The sequence below is a fragment of the Monodelphis domestica genome, chromosome 1, assembly GCF_027887165.1.
Source record: "Monodelphis domestica isolate mMonDom1 chromosome 1, mMonDom1.pri, whole genome shotgun sequence".
Taxonomy (NCBI): domain Eukaryota; kingdom Metazoa; phylum Chordata; class Mammalia; order Didelphimorphia; family Didelphidae; genus Monodelphis; species Monodelphis domestica.
The window spans coordinates 1363363-1385875 of NC_077227.1; the positions used below are offsets into that span (position 1 = coordinate 1363363).

Genomic DNA, 22513 nt, shown 5'->3' on the forward strand with positions numbered 1-22513 from the left:
TACCACAGTTGATCATTCCACAGTATTGCTGTTCCTGTGTATAATATTCTTCTGGTTCTGCTCACTTCACTTTGCATCAGTTCTTAAAAGGAATCTTCCTGTTCATGACTCCGTACAGCACAACGGCATTCCATCACCACCATATACCACCGTTTGTTCAACCTTTCCCCAGTGGATGGGCATCCCTTCAGTTTCCAATCCTTTGCCACTACAAAAAGAGTAGCTAGAAAGATTTTTGTACAGTAGGTCTAACCTCCCCCCCTTTGCCCTTTTAAAAAATCTCTTTGGGATACAGACCTAGTGGTTATATCCCTGGATTGGAGTGTTGTTTTATAATCCTTTGTGACAAGGAAATCACTTTAAAAGACTGATATATATTAATTTAAGGTCGCCAAGGAATTCAGCTATGTAATTCCTAAATGAAAACTCAAGTCAGCAGTCAACCTTTTATGGAGTTTAATTACAAACAGGAGGAAGAAAGGTATTAGAGACAGAGAGAGAGAGGGAGAGAGAAAGGGGAGAGAAGGGAATAGGGCTTAAATACCCCTTCTGTTTAGGCTGGGCTAAAAGGCCCAAGCCCTTAGATAGCTGGGGCAAAGAAAGGAGATCAGTCCCTATTACTCACGTGACCAAAATGGAGAAACAGTCTCAGGGGCCTCCACCTCCAGCTTCCTTCAGAGCAAGCTTCTCAGAGCACAACCTCTCCAACAACCCCCCTAGTCCTCAGACCCCGCTATCTTTAAGGAAACCATCCAAGTTCCCTCCCCTCAGTTCTCACATCTACCAATCACTGTCCATGTCTTCCCTGTGCCAATGGTGGCTCTAGCTTAACCCAGGACCACCTAGAGGTCTGTGGCTTTGCACATGTCTGTTGAAGGTCATATTCTCAAATAATTAAATCTTGATCCTTTGCTGTAGCCCTTCCTAAATCCTGTTACCCTGAGTAGGGTGGAGATCGGAATAATTAAATTTTGATCTATGCTGTAGCCCTTTCCATTGTTCAGCAAAAGGTTTCTGTCCTAAAGTAATCTTAAGAAGGGAGGAGGAGGAACCTCCCTTGCCAATGGGGTTCACATTCCAATGGTGAAATTTCCAACATTCACAAGTCTAAGAAATTTTAAGGTTTACAATCCCCCCTGATGATCATTGGGAGACAAGTCTCCCCATTGATCATTTAACATAATCATTTTGTAGTTCTAAATGCACTTCTAACTATAGATATACACAATATTCAATTTTCTAAGAGAAATTAGAATAGTGAGAGAGGAAATAGAAAAGAAAAGAAAGCAAAACCAATGCTTTGCTAGGCACATTGACAGAAAGCCAAATTAGGGGCAGTCCCTTTTGGCATAAATGTATACAGTTTCAATAAATGTTTAATCAAAAGTTCAGTCCAATCAATCATATCCAAAGTTCATTCTTGATCTTCTTGATGAAGTGTAGATTTTCGGCATCTTTCTGCAACAGTTCATTCTCTGGATATAAAAATTTCAAGCTTTTTTCTTGAAGATCTTTTCTCGAACAGAATCAAAATCTTTGATTTTTATAACAGTAAAATCTTAAACAAAATTCTTGGATTTTTATAAAAATACAATCTCAAACAAAAAAATTAAAAAAAAATTCTTAGATTTTAAATTAAAATACAATCCCCCCTGAAGTAAGTATTAAAAAATATATCAAGTTTAGCTCAGAATGCAATGTTCAGTTATGGGGGTGTATGTGTCAATTATCAAAAGAATAGAAAAATAATCAAAAACATAAGAAAAATTCAAAATAGGCCCTGTATAGGTCCAGTTTAAAGTAATTTCTATCCCACAAGTATGTAGGACAGGATACAGTAATATTTCACTTAGCCATTTGTAGCCAAGACTACAGGAAGTTGCCATAATATAAGAAGAAAAGAATTAGAATTCTATTTTGATGGGGAAATGTCATTCCCTTGTTTGATTTTTTTTTCCTCAGGGATATAGGGAGCCAGCATGATAGTCAAGCTTTGTACTTCTTTGAGTACTTCGTAAAGAGTGTAGATACAAGGAAGTCCTACGACTTAAACATAAGTTAAGCGTTGCAACCTCGAGTCTCACTTTAATATTTCTTGTGTGCTCTATTGGCACTATCCAGGTTTAGTCTGTGCTCCTTGTTTTTATCCCTTTTCCTGGAATCAGACACAAACATTAATCCCAGTCCTATAATATTTTATCAATAAATGGCAGGTTCCCATAGTTTAAAGCTTTTAGGCATATATTGATATTATAGCAAGAGTATATATATTAACTTGTATTACTGCAGGAAAAAAATAATATTAATATTAATTATGTGTACCTTCAGTACAAAAAATGAGAAAAAATCAAATATTCTGATCAAAAAATAAAAGAAAAGAAATAAGAAAAATAAGAAAAAAAAGCAGTAATTCAATATATTCTTGAAAAAAACAGCATCCATTTGTCTATGGATTATTATCTCCAATTCATATGATAGGATAGAGTCAATCAGTCTCAGCAGAAGATGCTCTCTTTACATGAGAACAGTGAATCCAAGAGTCTCTTTCTCCAATCTTTATAGATGTTGGAGTAGTTAATAATATTTGGAATGGTCCTTCCCATGAAGGTTGAGTTGCTCCAGTTCGCTTGAAATTCTTGATATAAACTTTATCTCCTGGGTTCAGGTCATGCAGAGAAAAGTCAAATGGTCCGGCTTGTACTGCAGCTCCGGATTCATGAAGTTCACATAGTTTGTGCTGTAACTCCTGTATATAGGAAGCAATAGTAATATCTCCCCCTAATAGCGATGTATAAGCCGGGGAGAAAGGCTTAGCCTGTATAGGCGGATGTCCAAAAAGCATCTCAAATGGTGAAATATGTAAGTCTCCTCTAGGCCTGCTTCTAAGATAAAATAGGGTCAGAGGGAGAATTTCAGGCCATTTTAAATGGGTCTCAGTGCATAATTTGCCAATCATAGTCTTAAGTTCTTTATTCATCCTCTCCACTTGGCCTGAGCTCTGGGGGTGATATGGAACATGGAATTTGGGAGTTATCCCCAAGCAAGAATATATTTGGTTTAAGACAGAATCGGTAAAATGACTCCCTCTATCCGAGTCAATACATGCTGGCAGGCCAAAACGAGGAATAATTTCCTTTAAAAGTATCTTTGCAACAAAATCTGCTGTGGCTCGCGTTGTAGGAAATGCTTCCGGCCATCTGGTTAGTTGGTCTACAATTACTAGACAAAATTTATAACGTCCAGCCTTTGGCATCGTTATGAAATCTATCTGTAGATGTTCAAAAGGTGTGTAAGCCAGAGGACGTCCCCAAAGGCTTTTCCACGATATGCATGTTGGTTATATGCCTGGCAGATAGGGCAGGCTGAACATACTTTAGAGGCTACAGTAGTTATACCAGGGGCTATCCATACTCTCTTGACAGAGTCCACGATGCCCTGGGTGCCAAAGTGGCCATTTTTATGAATAGATTGGCACCTTTCGGTATAGTTCCAAATCTCCCTCTGGAATGGTTGACTCCCATTCACAAGTCTACCAGCAATGCATTAGAAAGCCATTTTACCAAATCCCCTCCAACATTTATCACTTTCCTGTACCGTCATATTGGCCAAACAGATAGGTATGAGGTGGTACCTCAGTGTTGTTTTGATCCACCTTTCTTTAGTCGAGAGGGATTTAAGAGCATTTTTTCATATGATTATTGATTGGTAGCTTTGATTTCTTCTTTTGAAAACTGCTTACTCATATCCTTTGACCATTGGTCAGTTGGGGACTGACTTGTATTCTTATACATTTGATGTAGTTCTCTATATTTTTGAGACATTCGATTTTTATCAGAGAAACTTGTTATAAAATGTTTTCCCCAGTTTGTTTCCCTTCTAATCTTGGTTGCATTGGTTTTGTTTGTACAAAACCTTTTACATTTAATATAATCAAAATAACTCATTTTACATCTTGTAATACTCTTGTTTGGTCATATATTCTTCCCTTCTCCATAGATCTGGCAGATAAACAATTCTATGTTCCCCTAATTTATTATTCAATATCACCCTTTATGTTTAATTCATGTACCTAAGTTGACCTTAAGTTGGTATAGGGTGTGAGATATTGGTCTATACCTAATTTTTGCCATACTATTTTCCAGTTTTTCCAGAAGTTTTTGTCAAATAGTGAGTTCTTATGCCCAAAGCTGGAATCTTTGGAGTTATTAAACCTCTAGATTGCTATGGTCATTTAGCCCCAACCTATTCTAATAATCCACCATTCTGTTTCTTAGTCAATACCAGATGATTTTGGTGATTACTGTTTTAGAGTACAGTTTAGCATCTGGTCCTGCTAGGCCACCATCATTCACCCTTTTTTCATTGATTCCCTTGATATTCTTGATCTTTGGTTCTTCCAGATGAAATGTGTTATTTTTTCTAGTTCTATAAAATCGTTTCCTGGTAGCTTGATTGGTATAGCACTGAATAAGTAAATTAATTTGGGTAGGATTGTCATTTTTAATGTGTTAGCTTGGCCTATCCCTGAGCAATCAATGTTTTTCCAATTCTTTAGATCTAACTTTATTTGTGTGAAGAGTGTTTTTAATTATGTTCATATAATGCCTGCATCTGTCTTGGCAAATAAGTTCCCAAGTACGTTGTTTTGTCTAGAGTGATTTTAAATGAAGTTTCCCTTTCTAACTCTTGCCGCTGGACTTTGTGGAAATATATAAAAATACCAGTGATTTTTGTGGGTTTATTTGGTATCCTGCAACTTTACTAAAGTTATTCATTATTTCAACTAGTTTTTAGTTGATTCTCTGGGATTCTCTGACTATATCATCATATCATGTGCAAAGAGTGACAGTTTCGTTTCCTTATTGCCTTTTCTTTTTCTTCTCTTATTGCTATGGCTAGCATTTCTAGCACAAAATTAAATAATAGTGTTGATAATGAGCACCCTTGCTTCATCTTCATCCTGATTTTTTGGGGGAGGCTGGCTTCTAACTTATCCCTATTGCAGCTGATACTTGTTGATGGTTTTAGATAGACACTACTTATCATTTTAAGGAATAACCCACTTATTACCATGCTTGTGAGCTGAGAGCTTGGGAAACCACCTCCTGCTGCTGATTCAATCTCTTCTAGGGAATGCTGATGGCTTGCAGAGCTCAGAGCTCTGTGAACCACTTTGCCCTGAGGGTTGGAGTTTCATTGAAGGCTTGAATTGGCCAAGCCTCATGGACTTAAGGTCTCAGTGTAGGGTTTGGGACTTAAAGAGGTTGGCCTGGGGTGTTGTTGGCTTAGACAGGGTTGTCGGGTCTCTAAATTGACTTGTGCCCAGGTTTGGGCAGCTTGCACTCCTTTGTGCCCAGTTTTACTTCTGGTTCCCTTCTCATCCTGTGAAATAGATCCTCTCTGCCTACCTTTCAAATTATTTTTTTGCAGGAGAGTTACTTCACTCCATTCCCTTGTTGGTTCCATGACTCCAGTATTAATTTTGAGGTGCTATTTTAAGGTTGGTTTGAGAATATTCTCAGAGTAGTTCCAGGTTACTGGGCTACTATTCCATCATCTTGGCTCTGCCTCCCTCTCACCTCCCCACCCCCCACAATATTCTGGAGTTTTGCTCTGGCACTCTGCTCCTCTTCTTCCATTTCATGGGTGAGTTCACTCCATTCACATTCACAGTTATGATTACTAATTGAGTGCTTCCCTCTGTCTTATTTACCCTCTGTTTCTTTTTCTCTTCCTCTTTCAAATTTTCCCTGTTCACAAATGTTTTGCTTCTTTCCAACACCTCTCTCAGTTTACCCTCCCTTTTGTCAGTTTCTTCCCTCCTATTTCCCTATAGGATAAGTTTTTTAGCTGAATGTAAATGTTATTCCTGTTTTGAAAAATTCTGATGAAAGTAAGGTTCAAGCATTGCTCTGAATACTCCCCATTTGCTCGACTCATGCACTTCTTCATGTGAGTTAATTTTACCTCCTGGTATCTTATTTTCTCTTCTCCCAGTATGTATCTCCTTCTCATCCCTTGACTTTTTTATGTCATCCCATTCTATTCAGCTTACTCTTTCTTTCTATGTACATTCTTTGTCACCCTAATAGTGATAAAATTCTTGAGCATTCTAAGTACCTTAGGTATCTTGAGTCCTTAAGTAACTTAAGTATCTGCAGTATCAAACATAGTTAAGTATCTTAATTATCTCCTTCACATATATAAATATAAAAAATTAAACTTACCAAAACTCTTAGGTTTTCATTTTTCTGTTTGCCTTTTTTAAGCTTTTCTTGAGTGTAGAATTTGCTCATTGACTTTTCTTTTCAGCTCTGGTTTTGTTTTGTTTTGTTTTGTTTTGGTCAGGAATGCCTGGAAGTCTTCTATTTCATTAAATATCCCTTACCACCCCCCCCCCCCCAATGATTATATTCAATTTTGCTGGATAGGTAATTCTTGATTGTAGTCCTACAAACTTTGCCTTTTGGAATATTGTATTCCATACCTTTGAGTACTTTAATGTATTTTGTATCCTGCAACTTTGCTAAAATTGTTGATTATTTCCACTAGCTTTTTGGTTGATTCTCTAGGATTCTTTAAGTAGACCATCATATCATCTGAAAAGAGTGACAGCTTAATCTCCTCATTGCCAATTCTAATACTTTCGATTTATTTTTCTTCTCTAATTGCTACTGCTAGTGTTTCTAGTACAATGTTAAATAATAGAGGTGATAATGGGCATCCTTGTTTCACTCCTGGTCTTATTGGGAAGGCTTCTAGTTTATCCCCATTGCAGATGATGTTGGCTGATGGTTTTAGATAGATACTGTTTATTATTCTTAGCAACGACCCATCTATTCCTATGCTTTCTAGTGTTTTCAATAGGAATGTGTTGTATTTTGTCAAAGGCTTTTTCTGCATCTATTGAGATAATTAGGTGATTTTGTTTGGTTTACTTGCTGATATGGTCATTTATGTGGATGGTTTTCCTAATGTTGAATCATCCTTGCATTCCTGGTATAAATCCCACCTGATCATACCGAATAACCCTCGTTATGACCTGCTGGAGTCTTTTTGCTAGTATTCTGTTTAAGATTTTTGCATCTATATTCATTAGGGAGATTGGTCTGTAGTTTTCTTTGTTTTTGACCTGCCTGGCTTTGGAATCAGTACCATGTTTGTGCCATAAAATTAATTTGGTAGAACTCTCTCTTTGCTCATTATGTCAAATAGTTTGTATAGTATTGGGATTAGTTGTTCTTTGAATGTTTGATAGAATTCACTTGTGAATCCATCAGGCCCTGGGGATTTTTCCTTAGGGAGTTCTTTGATGGCTTGTTTGAGTACTTTAATGTAGAAGCTTTTAGGTCCTGTGTAATCCTGACTGTAACTATACAATTTGTGAATTATTTCTTTCTGGCTGCTTACAGTACTTTTCCTTGGCCAAGGAGTTCTGGAATTTGGCTATAATAGTTCCAGAATGTCTTTATTCTGGGGTTTCCTTCAAGAGGCAATACATAGATTGTTTCAGTGTCTATTTTTGCCTTTTGTGATTTCTTATAATATGTTGCCTAGGCTCTTCTTTTAATAATGACTTTCAAGCATTCTGTTGATTCTTAGATTATCTCTCCTGGAGATATTTTCCAGGTCAGTTATTTTTCCAGTGAGACATTTTAGATTTTCTTCTTTTTTTCCTGTTCTTTTGATTTTGTCTTATTATTTCCTAATGTCTTACAGCAACATTACCTTCCATTGGACCAATTCTAATTTCGAGGAAGTTATTTTCTTCCTTGAGTATTTGCATTTATTTTTCCATTGGCCAATTCTACTCTTTAAGGAATTGTTTTCTTCTGTGTTGTGTTTTATTTTGTTGCCTCCATGTGGCTTGTTCTAATCTTTAGGGAGTTGTTTTGTTTAGTGTTTTTGACCTCTATTTCCATCTGGCCCATTCCAGTTTTTAGGAATGTTATTATCTTCAGTGACTTTTTCCCAAGCTCTTTTTGACTATCAATTCCCTTTTTATTTTACTATTTTAATCACTTTCCATTATTTCCTTTTTGCACAGTTGTCCTCTTTGTGTTTGTATTCTCATCCCCCTGTCATTAGAGTAACATTCCTGGGTCAGGTTTTTTTCTTTGTCTTTTGCTCATTTTTCGAATTTGTGACTTTCTTGTGGATGAGGTTCTGCTTTGGTATGTGGATGGAGTGAGAGAGAGAGGCAGAGAGAGAGAGAGAGGCAGAGAGAGAGAGAGACAGAGAGACAGAGAGAGAGAGAAAGAGAGAGAGAGGAGAGAAAGAGGGAAAGAGAGATACAGAAAGACAGAGAGAAGGAATGAAAAGGGAGAGGGAGGGAAGGAAGAAGGGGAGGGAGGGAGGTAAGGGGAGGAGAGAGGAGAGAGACAGAGAGACAGAGAGAGAGAGAGACAGACAGAGACAGAGAGAGAGACAGAGACAGAGAGAGACAGACAGACAGAGACAGACAGACAGAGACAGACAGAGACAGAGAGAGCGAGAGACAGAGAGCGAGAGACAGAGAGAGAGAGAGAGATGGAGAGACGGAGAGAGGGAGAGAGGGAGAGACAGAGAGAGACAGAGAGAGAGAGAGAGGGGGAGAGACAGACAGAGACAGAGACAGACAGACAGACAGACAGACAGACAGAGCGAGAGAGTGAGAACCGTTTCAGACGTGCTCTGTAGACCTCTCTGGTGTTTGGGGTGAGTCCAGCTCTCTTTGGATGCGCTTCGGAGCGGTGGCCAGGCCAGCTTCCCGTGGGGAGCTTTCAGCTGTTCTGTCTCCTTGGATCTGGCCTCGTGGGCTCTGCCCCTTTGCTGACCCCGGCCACACGGCTCGCGCTCTGCCTCCCCCTCGTTCCGTTGGTGCCGGCGTCAGAAGGCGCCCCCGCGATGTGACGCGCCCTCTTGGGCACTCGGCCTTCCCTGAGCGGGTAAAAAGAGGCCGGAGTGGCGCTCGGGGCGAAGGAAGGGCTTTGAGCGCCGACAGCTCCAGAGCACTGAAAGCCGGGGGGGTCCCGGCTGGGCCCCCCCAGTACGGGTGTTCTAGGAGTTGCTGAGTCGGGGCGGGCCGCGCCTCTGGACGAGGAATCTCTCCAGACGGAACATACGAGGTCGGGTACGTCTGTGGCGCCCTCCGCGGGGCCTCTTGGCGAAGGCGCTCCAGTGCGGCTCCTCTTGGCCGACGAGGAAGCGAGGCAAGCGCCCAGGCTGGCACGGCGAGGAACCCAGCCCAGGGCTCGCCTCGTTATTCCCACCTTGTTCCGGCCCTCACAGCGGCCCCTTGTGGCGCCGCCCGGCACAAGCCGGTGTGAGAGAGGCCAAAGGCGGGACCCCCCGCCATGACACCCCCCATGGCCTGGGCTCTGCCGAGAGCTGGATCGCCCCCGCCAGTCCTCGCCGTCCCCCCCGACACGCGCAGCATCGAGAGGGGCAGGAGCGCCTTCTCTTAGGCCCACGGAGGGCGCGGCCAGCCCCCTCCAAGCCAGGAGCCCGGGGCGGGGGAAGGGCGGCCTGGAGAAACCGCTCCTGCTTGGCTTCTCCTCAGGAATGAGAAATTGTTCCGCGCCGAATTGCTGAGTTCTTTGCTGTGTGTCCAAGGGAAGAGCATCATGGAGAACCTGGCGGGAAGGAAGCACTTGCGGCAGCAGGCAGCCAAGGCCTTCCTGGACGGCATCAGGTAGGGGCCGCCAGTGTGGCGGGCAAGGGCTCGGGCGCCGGGCCGGGGGGGGCGGCTCGGGCGCCGGGCCGGGGGGGAGGCTCGGGCGCCGGGCCGGGGGGGGGGGGAGGCTCGGGCGCCGGGCCGAGGGGGAGGCTCGGGCGCCGGGCCGAGGGGGAGGCTCGGGGCCGCCGGGCCGAGGGGGAGGCTCGGGGCCGCCGGGCCGAGGGGGAGGCTCGGGGGCCGGACCGAGGGGGAGGCTCGGGGGCACGGGCCGAGGGGGAGGCTCGGGCGCCGGGCCGAGGGGGAGGCTCGGGGCCATGGACCGAGGGGGAGGCTCGGGGGCCGGGCCGAGGGGGAGGCTCGGGCGCCGGGCCGAGGGGGCAGCTCTGGGGCTCGGGCCGGGGGGGGAGGCTCGGGGCCACGGGCCCGGGTGCCGGCTCTCGTGCTGATGCAGCTCCATGGACAAGGTGGGGGCCCAGCACGGCCTTTGTGTCTGGGGTGGGAGCCGGGCAGAAGATGGGTCCCCTCTCTCTGACCTCTCCCCGGGGGCGGAGCGGGCCAAAGCCGCCGCCTGCAAGGCCCGTGGTCAGCTGTTCCAAGGGTGCCTTAGAACCGGGCCTCCAGGGGGCCCTGCCTCTTGGACCCTCGGCTGGTGAGGCAGGACTTGCGCAGAGGCTGCCTCCTCGGCGGGAGGCAGAGCATCCCTCTTGCTTTGCGCCCGCGGGGGTCCGAGCCCCCTGCTTGAAGTCTTGCCTCCCACCGCTTTCCTGCCCCGGGCCCAGAACCTGCGGAGATGGCGCCAGGGCTTTTCTAGGTCCTTCATAATATTCGGTTCTCCGTCAGTCCTATGCCAAAGCGGTTCTTCATTTGGGCCAGATTCTCCCCCTGCCCCCCAAGATGGCGCACGAGCCGGTCTCGGTCTTCCGTGGGCGCCACTGCATTGCCCGTCTCGGGGAAGGGCCGTCCGACGCAGGAAGTGGACCCCAGAACCTGGCGTGTGTCAGAGCCTTCCCGCTCTGGCCGTGGACGTGTCCCCCCAGGAGGCTCCGGGCCTGTCTCGGAGCAGCTCAGTCGTCCCCCGTCGCGTTCTGCTCCCTCCGCACGGGCCGGTTTTCTGGAGTCTCCTTCGCAGCGGTCCTAATAGGCCATCGTCGCCCCTGGCAATCGTCCACCCGAACTGCTTCAGCCGTTTCCCAGGGGCTCCGGGTTCCAAATGTCTCCAGAGTGCTTGGTCGGGCCACGACTCCAGCCACAGTGCAGGGCGTCGTGGCCAGAAACATTCGCTGGATCGAGTAGAGTCCAAGTCAGAGAGTCGGGGTCCCAGTGCGAGATGGAGACGTGGTCCAAGGCCCGGGTGGTGGGTTCAAGCAGAGGCCTCCACCCTCCATGGGTGCTGATCTCAGCCCCTTCACACCCAGCTAGGCTGTCAGCTTGAGGAACCATGGACAAGCCCGTTCATCACAGCCCTCCCTAAGTGGCCTCTAGACAGCCAACGAGGGGTTGGGGGCAGCGGGTGATGGCCCAGGGCACGCGGCTCACAGCAATCTGTCGCAGAGGGGCCTCGGCGTTCAGGGCCCTCCTTGTGTTCTCTGCCTTGTTTTGCTCTCTTTGAAGAGCGACGAGGAAATGGAACTGGGTCGAGGGGTGGCCCGAGGTCACCAGAAGAGCAGGGTTTGGAGGCCCAGCCGAGGCCTCAGGCTTCCCATGTGGAAGGCACAGTCGGCAGCACGGGCAGAGGGTCGGGGTTTCGGTGCCACTTACTTTCCAGAGTGGCCCTTTACAGAAAGAAGCCTCCTGACATTTGGGGCCTCAGTTTCCAAATGGGTCAAATGAGGCCCTCAAGCCTGTGTTCCCAGAAGCCCCAGGAGCGAGCAGGGCCCGTGAAAACTCTTCGTCCTTCCCCAGGTATGGAGGCCTGGCAGGGAACCACACCCTGGTGATGCAGTCAGCTCGCCACTACTGGAACACCTGCTTCCCATTCTTCAGCTCCGCCTTCTGTCGGAAGAGGCTGAAAACGTCCATCCAGCAGATCCTCAAAACCATCAACAAGACCAAAACCCAAAAGAAGGTGAGGCGCCAGGCCCGGCGAGGGCCTTGGGGTGCGGGTTTGCTTGCAGCTTCCGGAGCCCTCGCCCAGGCGCCTTGCCTCATCCCTAGCCCGATTCTTGTTGAAAAGTTGAGGCTGGGCTTCAGGCTTGGCCCAGGGTCACTCAGTGACTGTCAGAGGCAGGTTCAGGCTCAGAAATCACGCCCTCTTGGGGGCAGCCTTCCCCTGAGCTGGCTCTGAATCCCCCCAGTGACTCTGATCCGCCTGCTTCTGGAGAGTCCTTGCACATGCCTTAATCTGTGCTTTAACCAAAGATTTCTGCTCAGCCTGCTGTGGAAGCAGGGCTGGGGGAGCCCCAGGGAGCCCTGCATGGCCATTGGGGGGATGCTCGAGTCCATCTGCTGCCCGCCTCTGCCATCCAGCTGGCTCTCCCTCCTTCTGGCCATCACTTCCTTGTGCCAGGCCCCCAGTGCCTTCAGAACCAGGTCAAAGTCCCCTGGACTCCCAAAGGGCCCTCTGCTGCCTGGACCCAGCTAGGCTGGCCGGCTGCTGTTCATTCTGGACTCATTTGTTCCCCAACCCTAAAGTCCTTCCTCTCAATTGAAGAAGCTTGTGCCACGGCCGGCCTTGCTGCTGCCACCGGGAATGCAAAGCCAGAAAAGTGAAGCCTTCCCTGCCCTCACAGGGCTTGGCTCCTCCCGGGGAGGCAGAGGGGAGAAGAGAGGAACGTCTCTTAGTGAGTGGCTCCAGAGCCCTCAGTGCGAGGTGGTGAGACTTGGGCCTTGAAAGGGAAGGAGTCCTCAGGGTCGGAATCCTCCTGGCTCAGACATCCCAAGATGCCAGCGAACAAAAGCCAGGCCTGGCCTGTCTCACCCAAGCCCCAGCCACCAGGCCAGTCAGACAGGAAGGGGCCGGGAACAGCAGTGGGGACTCAGTGGGCCAGGCTGGCCAGATGACCTCAGGAAGATTGTTTTCCTCCACCTGGGGGCAGCATAGCCAGATTTCTATCTCCAGAGGGAAAGCCAGTTTGGCGGCTGCTGGGGAATGAGTCCAGGGGCAGCCGGTGGGGGGGGGGGGCAGGCGCTTTGGGCCAAGCACAAGGAGGCTTGATTGCTCGTCAGATGGGGGAGGATGAGGGACAGCGGAGAGAGCAGCTGCTCTGGCATGCTGAACCTGGAGGCCTAGCAAGGTCAGGATGGGGAAGACTGGAGAAGGGAGAGGGACACAGGGGAAAGGAACAAGAGCAGCTCCCCTTCTGGTACGTTGGCCTTGAGGTGCCTCTGGGACCTCTGGATGGAGATGCAGAGCTAGAGGAGGCCTCCACACAAACACATTTGACAGAGGGGGAAACTGAGGCAAGGAGCAAGTGAGTATCTGAGTAGGCTTGGAGCTTGGGGCTTCCCGAGTCCAAGTCCAGAGAGAGAGGCTCATCAGCGGAGCTTGTTCTGAAGGGAGACGCACCCTCGGGCCTTCGTTGAGGGATGGGCCTCGGCAGCCTCTCCTTGGAGGCTCTGGGAGGGGAAGGAGAGAGGAGGTGGTTTGGAGGTGAAGAGAAGGGGAAGAAGAAGGGATTTTCTGACTTGGGGCTGGGGCTGGGGTGGACACCTCAGGCCCTAGATGGCTGCTCTTTGTCCTCAGAAGTCTCCGTGGGTGGGGGATGCCCCTTCCCACCTGAGCTTGTGAGGGAGAGACGGGCCGACCCCTGCCCTTTGGCCTTCCTCTAGTGTGAAGAGATGTCCTTCATCCTCCATCAGTGGCCCAGCATGGACCTTCAGCACAGCGGAAGCACTAGCGGTCGCTTCCAGCCAGGTGTGCAGACAAGCCAATGCTCGTGGGGGGGGGGGTTGGGGGGGGGGGGTGTCCAGATGAACAGACACACGTCCACGGAGAGGCACACAGAGGTGGTGCTCGGCGTGGTAGGGGGGAGGAGGAGGTAGAACCCTCTGGCCACTTGGGAAGCTGTGAAATCGGACCAAAATCCAGCCCCCTCCCCAGACGGTCGTCACCTCCGCAGCTGGACCCTCTCTGATCCCTTCTCCACAGAGCTCTCGAGTGAGCCCCCCCCCCCGACCTTAGGTCAAAACGAAGCCTGGAATGACCCCGTCTTAGCTGAGTGCTGGCTCCCGAGGCTCAGGCCTTCCAGAGCGGAGTCCTCTACTCAGGCCGGGCCGATTTCCCGAGTTCCCCAAGGGGAGCCAGGCCATGGCACCTACGCCCTGCTCTCTAGTCACTCGTGCACCAGACCGGCGGTGACGTGCCGTGGCTCGCTCTCCCCGTGGCACCTGGCACCTCCGAGCCTACATGGAGCGAGGGAGCACGGGGATCGCGGGGCCCCACACGCTCATGTCTTTCTGTGCAAGGCTTTGGTTGGTGCAGGGGAGCGGCAAAAGGGGCTCGCGGGGCTCGGGGTTTCCCGAAGGCCTGCCTGGGGCTCCCTCCTCTTTGACTTCTTGTCCGGAGCTCGTGGGAGGCCACCAAGGCCTGCTTTCCCCCAGGTTTTCAGAGACCCTGGACGTGGACGTTAGCTTGTCAGATAAAGAATCCCAACTGCATCTGTGAGCTAGGAAAACTTACAAGAGTGCCTGCCCACGTACGTGCATGCACACACACTATCACACTCACACAGTTACACACAGTCACACACACAAATAGATACATAGTTACACTCACACAGACTCACACACACAGATACAGTCAGTCGCACACTCACAAACTCAGTCACACACACTCCCTCACAGTCAGTCACACTCACAGATAGACACAATCGCTCACACTCACCCACAGCCACACAGACTCACAGAGATAGTCACACACTCACAGTCAGTCACACACACTCCCTCACACACACACACTTTCACACTCACGGTCACATGCTCCCACATACTTTCACACAGTTGCACATGCGTGCACGGCACACACACACACACACACACACACACACACACACACACCCCTGAATTGTGCAAAGGGGCCAAGGTCCTAATAAGCCTTGCCTTGAAGGACATCATCAAAGAGGAGAGCAGTGAATCGGAAAACCCCAGAGGATTCCTTTGGAAGAAGGCGCTAAAAACGCCCATCGTGCCAAAGGAGGGTCCAAGAAGAGGGCCCAGGGGAGGCCCGTTCGGCCAGGTGGCCGGCAGGATTCGCGGTCCCTTCTACTCTGATGGAGCCTCAAACTCCCAACGCCGTCGGGGCTGACCTGTCCCCTAGAGGCCCCCACGAAGGCTGTTCTGTGGAGAGAAATAGAAGAGGAGAGGCGGGCTCCGACTGCCATCCCAGGCTCCCAGGAACGCTGGGGCTCGGCCGAAAGAGCCCTCTCCCCAGCAGGCCCCTTCGGCGCTGTGGCTAGGCCTCCCCGCTGCCCCGTGCAGCGCGCCGGGCTGTGGCCATGAGGAATCGGGGCCGCTCCCCTGGGCCGCGGGAGGGAGGGAGGGAGGGCGAGCGTGACGTGGCTTTGGCTCCCCGCGCAGGCAGCGAGGACGACACCAGCCTGAAGACGGCCCTGTACGGGCTCCTGTTCCACATGCACGCCGACCAGAACGACCTGCAGGGGGGCCTCCGCGTCCTGGAGCAGGCGGTTCAGATCTTGCCCCGCGCCTCTCACCGCCTGTGAGTGCCTCTCTGGACTGGGAGCGGAGGGGGGAGCCGAGGGGCTCTGCCAGGGACGGCGGGCCCACAGGGGGCTCGTCCCAAGGAGGCGCTCTGCCGTGGGCCTCCTGGGCCTCGCCCGGACCCGCGTCCTCTCTCTCAGGCTGCTCTTCAAGCACATCGTGATCGTGAAGGCCAAGCTCGGCCAGAACTTCTCCATGGAAATCCAGAAGTTCAAGGACACGAGCGAAGACTACCTGTCCCAGATGTGGCACCGCCTGGCTTCCAACTCCAGGGACCGCCTCGGGAGCCTGAACTGCTACTACAACGCCATCCAGGCGCTGCAGGTGAGCCTGCTCCAGGGATGCCCTCCGCAGGCCACCCACAGAAGGAGCCCGAGCCTCTCCTTCCACCCAAGCCTTCTCTTCTGGCCTGTGGACACCCGGAAGGGCAGCCCACTGGAGGGGGAGGGGGACTAGGAGAGGCTGCCTTTCCCAGAGGAGCTGACTGCAGACAGCCACCCCGCCCCCCCAGCTCCTCCCTTCCGGGTCCCTTGCGGGAAGGGAAGTCTGGCTCATTTGCTCATGTCACGGCAGGGGCTTTGGGGGTCTTCAAAATCCTGGACAGTTCAAGGTTTTGGCCGTTATGACCATCTGGGGAGGAAGCCTTCAGGAGTTCTTAACTGAGTTTCAGCCAAACCACAGCCCGAAGCTGTGAGATTTGGACCTTGCCAGAAATCTGAAGCAAATTTACAAGCGTGTCTTTTATGGCTGCTTTCCTCAGTGGATCTAATTTGTTCTAGGTTCCTCCATACCTTCTAGTAAGCCTAGGCAGGTAGTGGGTCTGGAATCAGGAAGTCCTGAGTTCAAATCCAGCCTCAGCCACCTAGGAGCTGTGTGACCCTGGAAAGGTCATTACAAAAAAAAAAAACAACCTCTGCCTGCCTCAGTTTCCTCATCTGTAAAATGAGGTGCTTATTAAATGCTTTTCCCTTTCCCTTCCTCCTTTTCCTGATCTGACTAAGCTCTTAGCCAGCCATGGCTGCCCTTCCTGAGCCTGCCAAAAGCAGAGATCCCACAAGTAACTTGGTGTCATGGCATGGACTTTTTGTGAGGAGGGGGTTAGGCAGAGCTTGTAAGGGCCCAGAGAGAGAGAGAGTGATAGGGAACAGGAGCTTAGACTGTAGGATTTCACAAGGATTCTTTTATTCCTATGTGTTTCTTCCCTGACGTGTTTGATGTAGAGGTAACATAGGTACGGTATATCTAATTAATAGAGCACCAGGCCTAGAGTCAAGAAGAGCTGAGTTCAAATATGGCCTCAGAAAATTAGCTGGGTGACCCTGAGCAAGTTACTTTACCCTGATGGCCTCAGTTTCCTCACAGAGAAGACAATGGTCATCCCCTCCTATATCTGCTATGAAAACCTTCAAATGGGTCACAAAGAATGGGACATGACTGAAATGACTGAACCACGGATAGATGGATGGGTGGAAGGATAGATGGATGGATGGGTGGATGGATGGGTGGATGGATGGATGGATGGTGGATGGGTGAATGGGTAGATAGATGGATGGATGGAAGGATAGATGGATGGATGGGTGGATGGATGGATGGATGGATGGATGGATGGATGCGTGGATGGGTAGATGGATGGATGGAAGGATAGATGGATGGATGGGTGGATGGATGGATGGATGATGGATGGGTGGATGGGTAGATGGATGGATGGATGGAAGGATAGATGGATGGATGGGTGGATGGATGGGTGGATGGATGGATGGATGGATGGATGCATGGATGGGTAGATAGATGGATGGATGGATGAATGGATGGAAGGATAGATGGATGTATGGGTGGATGGATGGATGGATGGATGATGGATGGGTGGGTGGATGGATGGGTGGATGGATGGATGGATGGAAGGATGGAAGGATAGATGGATGGATGGGTGGATGGATGGGTAGATGGATGGATGGATGATGGATGGGTGGATGGGTAGATGGATGGATGGATGATGGATGGGTGGATGGATGGGTGGATGAATGGATGGATGGATGGATGGAAGGATGGATGGATAGATGGATGGATGGGTGGATGGATGGATGGATGGATGGATGGATGGAAGGATGGATGGATAGATGGATGGATGGATGGATGGATGGATGGATGGATGGATGGATGGATGGATGAATAGAAGAATGGATAGATGGACAGATGGATGGACAGATTGATGAGTGGATGGCACTTTCTACAGTGCTCAGCACATAGTAAGCCCTTAATACATGACTAGATGAATAAGTAAATGAATGAGAAAGAATGACTTAATGAATGAGTGAATGAATAAGAAAGCATGGAGGCACGCAAAGCAAGGATGACACAAATAGGAAAAGCTCAACAATGTTTGGTTTCATTTTGAACTGGGGGAGGAATTGAGGTGAAGAGTGGATGACAAGGCCAGGAGCGCCTGAGGGAACAGAGGGAGGGTGCATAGCGAGGCCCTAAAGTCCTGGACCAATGCCAGTGCCCCAAGACCGCAAAGCATCAAGGTGGGGCCAATGGGAAGAAAGCAAGCCTGCTGGTCTTCTATTTACTTCTTCAAAAGAAAGGGGGAACTCCCATCTCATCCAGAGGGAATCAGTCTAGGTGAAGGGGAAATAAAGCCAGAAGCCCCTTCCCACCAGGAGTTCTAGGGGAGTCCATGGCCAGGGAAGGGCTAATTTGGAGGGAAGGCAAGTATGGCAGGGAATCCCCCCTCCCTCCCCAGCCCAGCACTGTGGTTAGGCTAGAGAAGAAGGAAAGGAGGCAGGGTGGGAGAGATTTTGAATCCGGTTATCTGATTGCTTCTCTTAACAAAAAACAAGCTAAGGAGCCCCAGGTTCTTCAGGCAGGCCGCAGGTGATGGCCCTGGTTGTTGGTGGAGGCCAGTCACTGGCTCCATCTCTTGGAAACAGCTGCTCTTTTCAGCAAGAGCCCACGGGCCTTTCCGAGGCTCCCGCCATGGGTCAGGCTTCCTCAGTCATCCAAAGTGGCCTCGACGGGTCAGCCTGAGCCTTCAGAGGCCTTTTCTCTTTCCGCCAAGAAACCAGAGAACACGTGGCAGAAGATCTCGTACCTCATGGAGTTCTCCGAGTGGCTCTACTGCAATCAGTTTCCCATCAACAACGTCTTCTTCCATCTGGATTTGGCGATCGAACTTCTTGTCTGCATGAAGCCGGACCACAACTGCATGGAGGACGTGGGCGTCTCCCCCACCCCAGTGGAGGACGCCGGCGAGGATTCCCCCTCGGCAGGTAGGTTCTCCCCTCAGCTAATGGCTGCCCCGCTGAGCCCCAAGGCAGGAAGGACTGCCCGAGCCCCGTCTCAGGCTGGGCTCCCCCTTGGCACTGGGGACACCGAGAGCGCTCCTGCCTTCAAGGAGGGCGCTTTCATGGCGGAGGAGAGAGCAGGGGATTAGCCAGCAGCAGCCGTACCAAAGGCACAGAGCTGAGAGACAGTGTCTTGAGGGACCCGAGAGAAGGCATTTGGGCTGCACTAGGGTAGTGACAACAATCCAAAAGCCAGGAGAGACGAAGGCTCTGAAACGAACCGGAACTGTCGCTATTTTACGGTAGAGGCAATAGGGAGCCCTGGGGAGTTGCTGAGCAGGGGAGGTACTGTCGGATTTGCATGAACTGAAAGCTGGAGTTTAGGGCAGAGTGGCAAGAGGGTGGGAGCAAGGAGAGCCGGGGGCTGGGGAGGGCCTGTGTGAGCGCGGGAAGGGAAAAGCGGAGGGGAGGCCAGCGTTCAGGAACAGACTGGAGATGTGGGAGCAACAAGCGGTTCAGGATACCCCAGGATACCTACCGAGGGGGCAGCTGAAGGGCAGAAGAGGAAGAAGCAAACGAGCATCTGAGCCAGGAAGAGGGGGCACAGAGCCCGAGGGGAAGGGAGGAGGCGGGAGTGGGACTGGCCTCCCAGGAATCACCAATGGTCAGTTGGCCTCAGGGGCCAAAGAGTGGGAGCTCCATTTGGGGCCATGTAGCCTCTTGGATGGACCCAGGAAGCAGCAGCCTAGGAGAGAGACCGGGACCCCAGAGATGTACCCAAAGCGGATCAGACAGACAGACAGACAGACCTGAGAATCCTCTGCAGCCACCCGATAATTGAACCCGAGGGAGCTGATGAGAGACAAACAGACAGGGAGAGATGAGGACAGGGAATGGCCACGTTTCCTCCTGAGCCCGAGAAAGCCGTGGCCTTCCTTTTCCTGGTTTCTTACTGACTAGCAGAGCTTCCCAGGAAAGCCGGCCTTCCACGAGTGGCGCAGCCCAGCCTCGAGACATCCACAACCTCCCCAGAAGGAGGCTGGACGTCTGCCCGTAGGCCCGCGAGCTCACGAGCCGCGTCATTCTCTGCCTCCTTCCCTCACTCCTCCCCAGGCAATTCCACATGCATTTTAGCGCTTAGTCATTGGGGGGAGAGAGCGCAGGCGAGAAAAGGGGAGTGGGAGAGGCTGAAGTCAGACTGAGCGAGTTCTTGGGGGGCAGATGGCGGCCTGCATCGTGGAGCTCGCTGCAGCGGGCCAGTTTCTCTGCCCCCTCCTGCCTGTCATTTCCTGTGGCCCAGTAGAATCCCGTCCCAACAGAGCAGCACTACTTGCTTAGCCCTCGATTTCCAGTTCTTTGCTGTCACCTAAAGAGCTTCTCCCAGTCCTCCCCTTCCTCCCCCTCTTCATCTCTTTGGGATACAGATGTAGTAGTGCTATGGCTGGACCAAGGGGACGCGCAGATTGGTAGCCCTTTGGGCACAGTTCCAAATTGCCCTCCAGAACGGTTGGATCCGTTCACAACTCCACCAACAATGCATTGGTGTCCCAATTTCCCACATCCCCTCCAATCCCTTTCTGCCAATGGCCAAATTGGACGATTCTACAGGTATGATATAACATGTATGTTATATTATATATGATATGTATCATATGATATAACATATGATAAACAACCTCAGAGCTGTTTAATTTGAATTCTCTAATAAATAGTGATTTAGAGCATTTTTTACTATGACGACAGATGCCTTTGGTTTCCTTTGACCATTTATCAATTGGAGAAGAACTATGATTTTTACAAGTTTCCTTTATTTCTCTCCCTATTTAAGAAATGAGACGTTTATCAGGGACGCTTGCTATATATTTTTTCTCATCCAGGCCACGACTTGATTTCTTCCCTGTCAAAAGGCTAGGAGGAGCGGCTGCTTCCCCCACAGTTCCCACCCTTTAACCCTCACCACAAGCTTCAGGTCCAGGCTAATCACTGGGCCTGGTCCATTCCTCCATCTTTTGAAGGAAGACGTTATCCTCTGTGGGGCAGGGAGAGAGCTCCTGCTAGCTTCAGGACAATCGGCCTTCATGTTGGTCTCTTTCTCTTTGTTGCTCTCTCTGCCTGTCTGTCTCGCTCGTCTGTGGTTCCTTTCAGTGACAGCTTTGCTTTAGTCTCTGTCTGTAGGATTCCTCCACCCTGATTGCTTCTGGACTTCCTCTTGTGCACAACAAGTGTTTCTCATCACCCTGACCACCCTTTTCATTTCTTGGGTTCTCTGTTCCCTCTGTAGGCATAGGAGAATGATGGCAAACCTTTTAGAGAATCAGTGCCCAAACTGCACCTTCATGCCACATGGGAGCTGCCCCCTTACCCCAGACAGGGGAGGAAGGAAGTGCTCCCATTGGGCTATTGGGTAGAGGAGCATGTGAAATGAAAAATGTCCTCAGGCACAGTGGAGAGGGAGAGGGAAGCAGCCCCTTCCAGCATACGTGCCATAGGTTCGCCAACACGAGCATAGGGTATTCTCTTCCAGAATCCTAATCTAGTTCTTGCCTTCATCCTACCAAGTCCCAGAGAGGCTGAGGAGTCAATTTGACTTCTCCCATTCCCATTTCAAATTCCTCTTACTCATGGCATTGATACTTCCTTCCTTTCTTTTTTTATTTGTAATTTTATTTAGTTAGTCAATTTAGGATATTTTTCCATGTTCTTTCCCTAACCCTCTCCCCCTAACTCCACGCAATTCCACTGGGTTTTACATGTGTCCTTGATCAAAGCCTATTTCCATATTATTAATGTTTGCGCTAGGGTGATCATTTAGAGTCTAGACCCCCATCATATCACCATCAACCCATGTGATCAAGCAGGTGTTTTTCTTCTGCTTCTACTCCCACAGTTCTTTCTCTGGTTGTGGTTGTGGAGAGCATCTTTCTCCTAAGGCTTTCAGGATTGTCCTGGGTCACTGCATGGCTGCTAGTAGAGAAGTCCATTACATTAGATTTGCTACAATGTATCTGTCTCTGTGTACAATGTTCTCCTGGTTCTGCTCCTTTCACTCTGCATCACTTCCTGGAGGTCGTCCCAGTTCACATGGAATCCCTCCAGTTCATCATTCCTTTGAGCACAATAGTATTCCATCCCCAACAGATACCACAATGTGTTCAGCCCATTCCCCAATGGAAGGGAATCCCCTCATTTTCCAATTTTTTACTGATACTTTCTTGGTGTTTATGGAAGGACATCTGAGGCCATAAATTGGATGACCAGATCTGGGTGGCTGCTGCAGCCCTGGCAACCATACCAGTGCCAGTCACTGAGATTGAAACTGTGGCCCCTCCTGGCATTCCTGGCAGCTCACTGCCAAGAAGTTCTGGGCAGCACATTCAAGGCCAAGTCAGGGAGATTGGAAGGAGGGGAGAGAAGAACAGGCCAGAGGAGGAAGTGAGCACAGGTAGCCCTCCCATAGTTCCACTTTCCCCATCATGGTTTCACTCTATCATGGGGTGGCAGAAGAAATTAAATGGGAATTTGGGGCAGGGGAGGAAGTTTTACGGAGGCCACAGACTACCTGTGAAGGCTAGCAGACAACACAGAGAAAGCTGAACTCTGAAATGCATAAAGTATATGTATGGTGGTATCTAACCATCAACATGTTCTAGCTCTTAATCCCATGAGTTCGCAAAATTCCTTTGTAAAGGGAAAATCAGTATGAAGTTAACATTTTCAAGAATGCCAAAACCAGCAGAAAATGTGTAGGGAGATCTCTTAGCATTGACCTGCATAGAGCCTCTGACCAAGTCCTTACCCCAAATTTGAAAATAAGCTCCTAAAAACACCCTATAAAAGGAAAAGAAGAAATTCACGCTTCTTCTCTGGGCCAAATGGAGGGCCAAAAACCTGTCCACGGATTTTCCGGATCCCAGGG

The 22513-nt window shown here is 49.8% G+C and overlaps 1 protein-coding gene across 1 annotated transcript in view; it reads left to right on the forward strand.

Moving 5' to 3' along the window:
* The window catches only part of CFAP46 (cilia and flagella associated protein 46), a 148665-nt gene that overhangs the window by 47588 nt on the left and 78564 nt on the right, over positions 1-22513 (forward strand). The window contains exons 18-23 of the mRNA XM_056794816.1: positions 9542-9673; positions 11561-11723; positions 13427-13511; positions 15173-15311; positions 15454-15637; positions 18372-18582. Coding sequence (XP_056650794.1) covers positions 9542-9673; positions 11561-11723; positions 13427-13511; positions 15173-15311; positions 15454-15637; positions 18372-18582 — 914 coding nt within the window. The remainder of the gene's footprint in view (positions 1-9541; positions 9674-11560; positions 11724-13426; positions 13512-15172; positions 15312-15453; positions 15638-18371; positions 18583-22513) is intronic.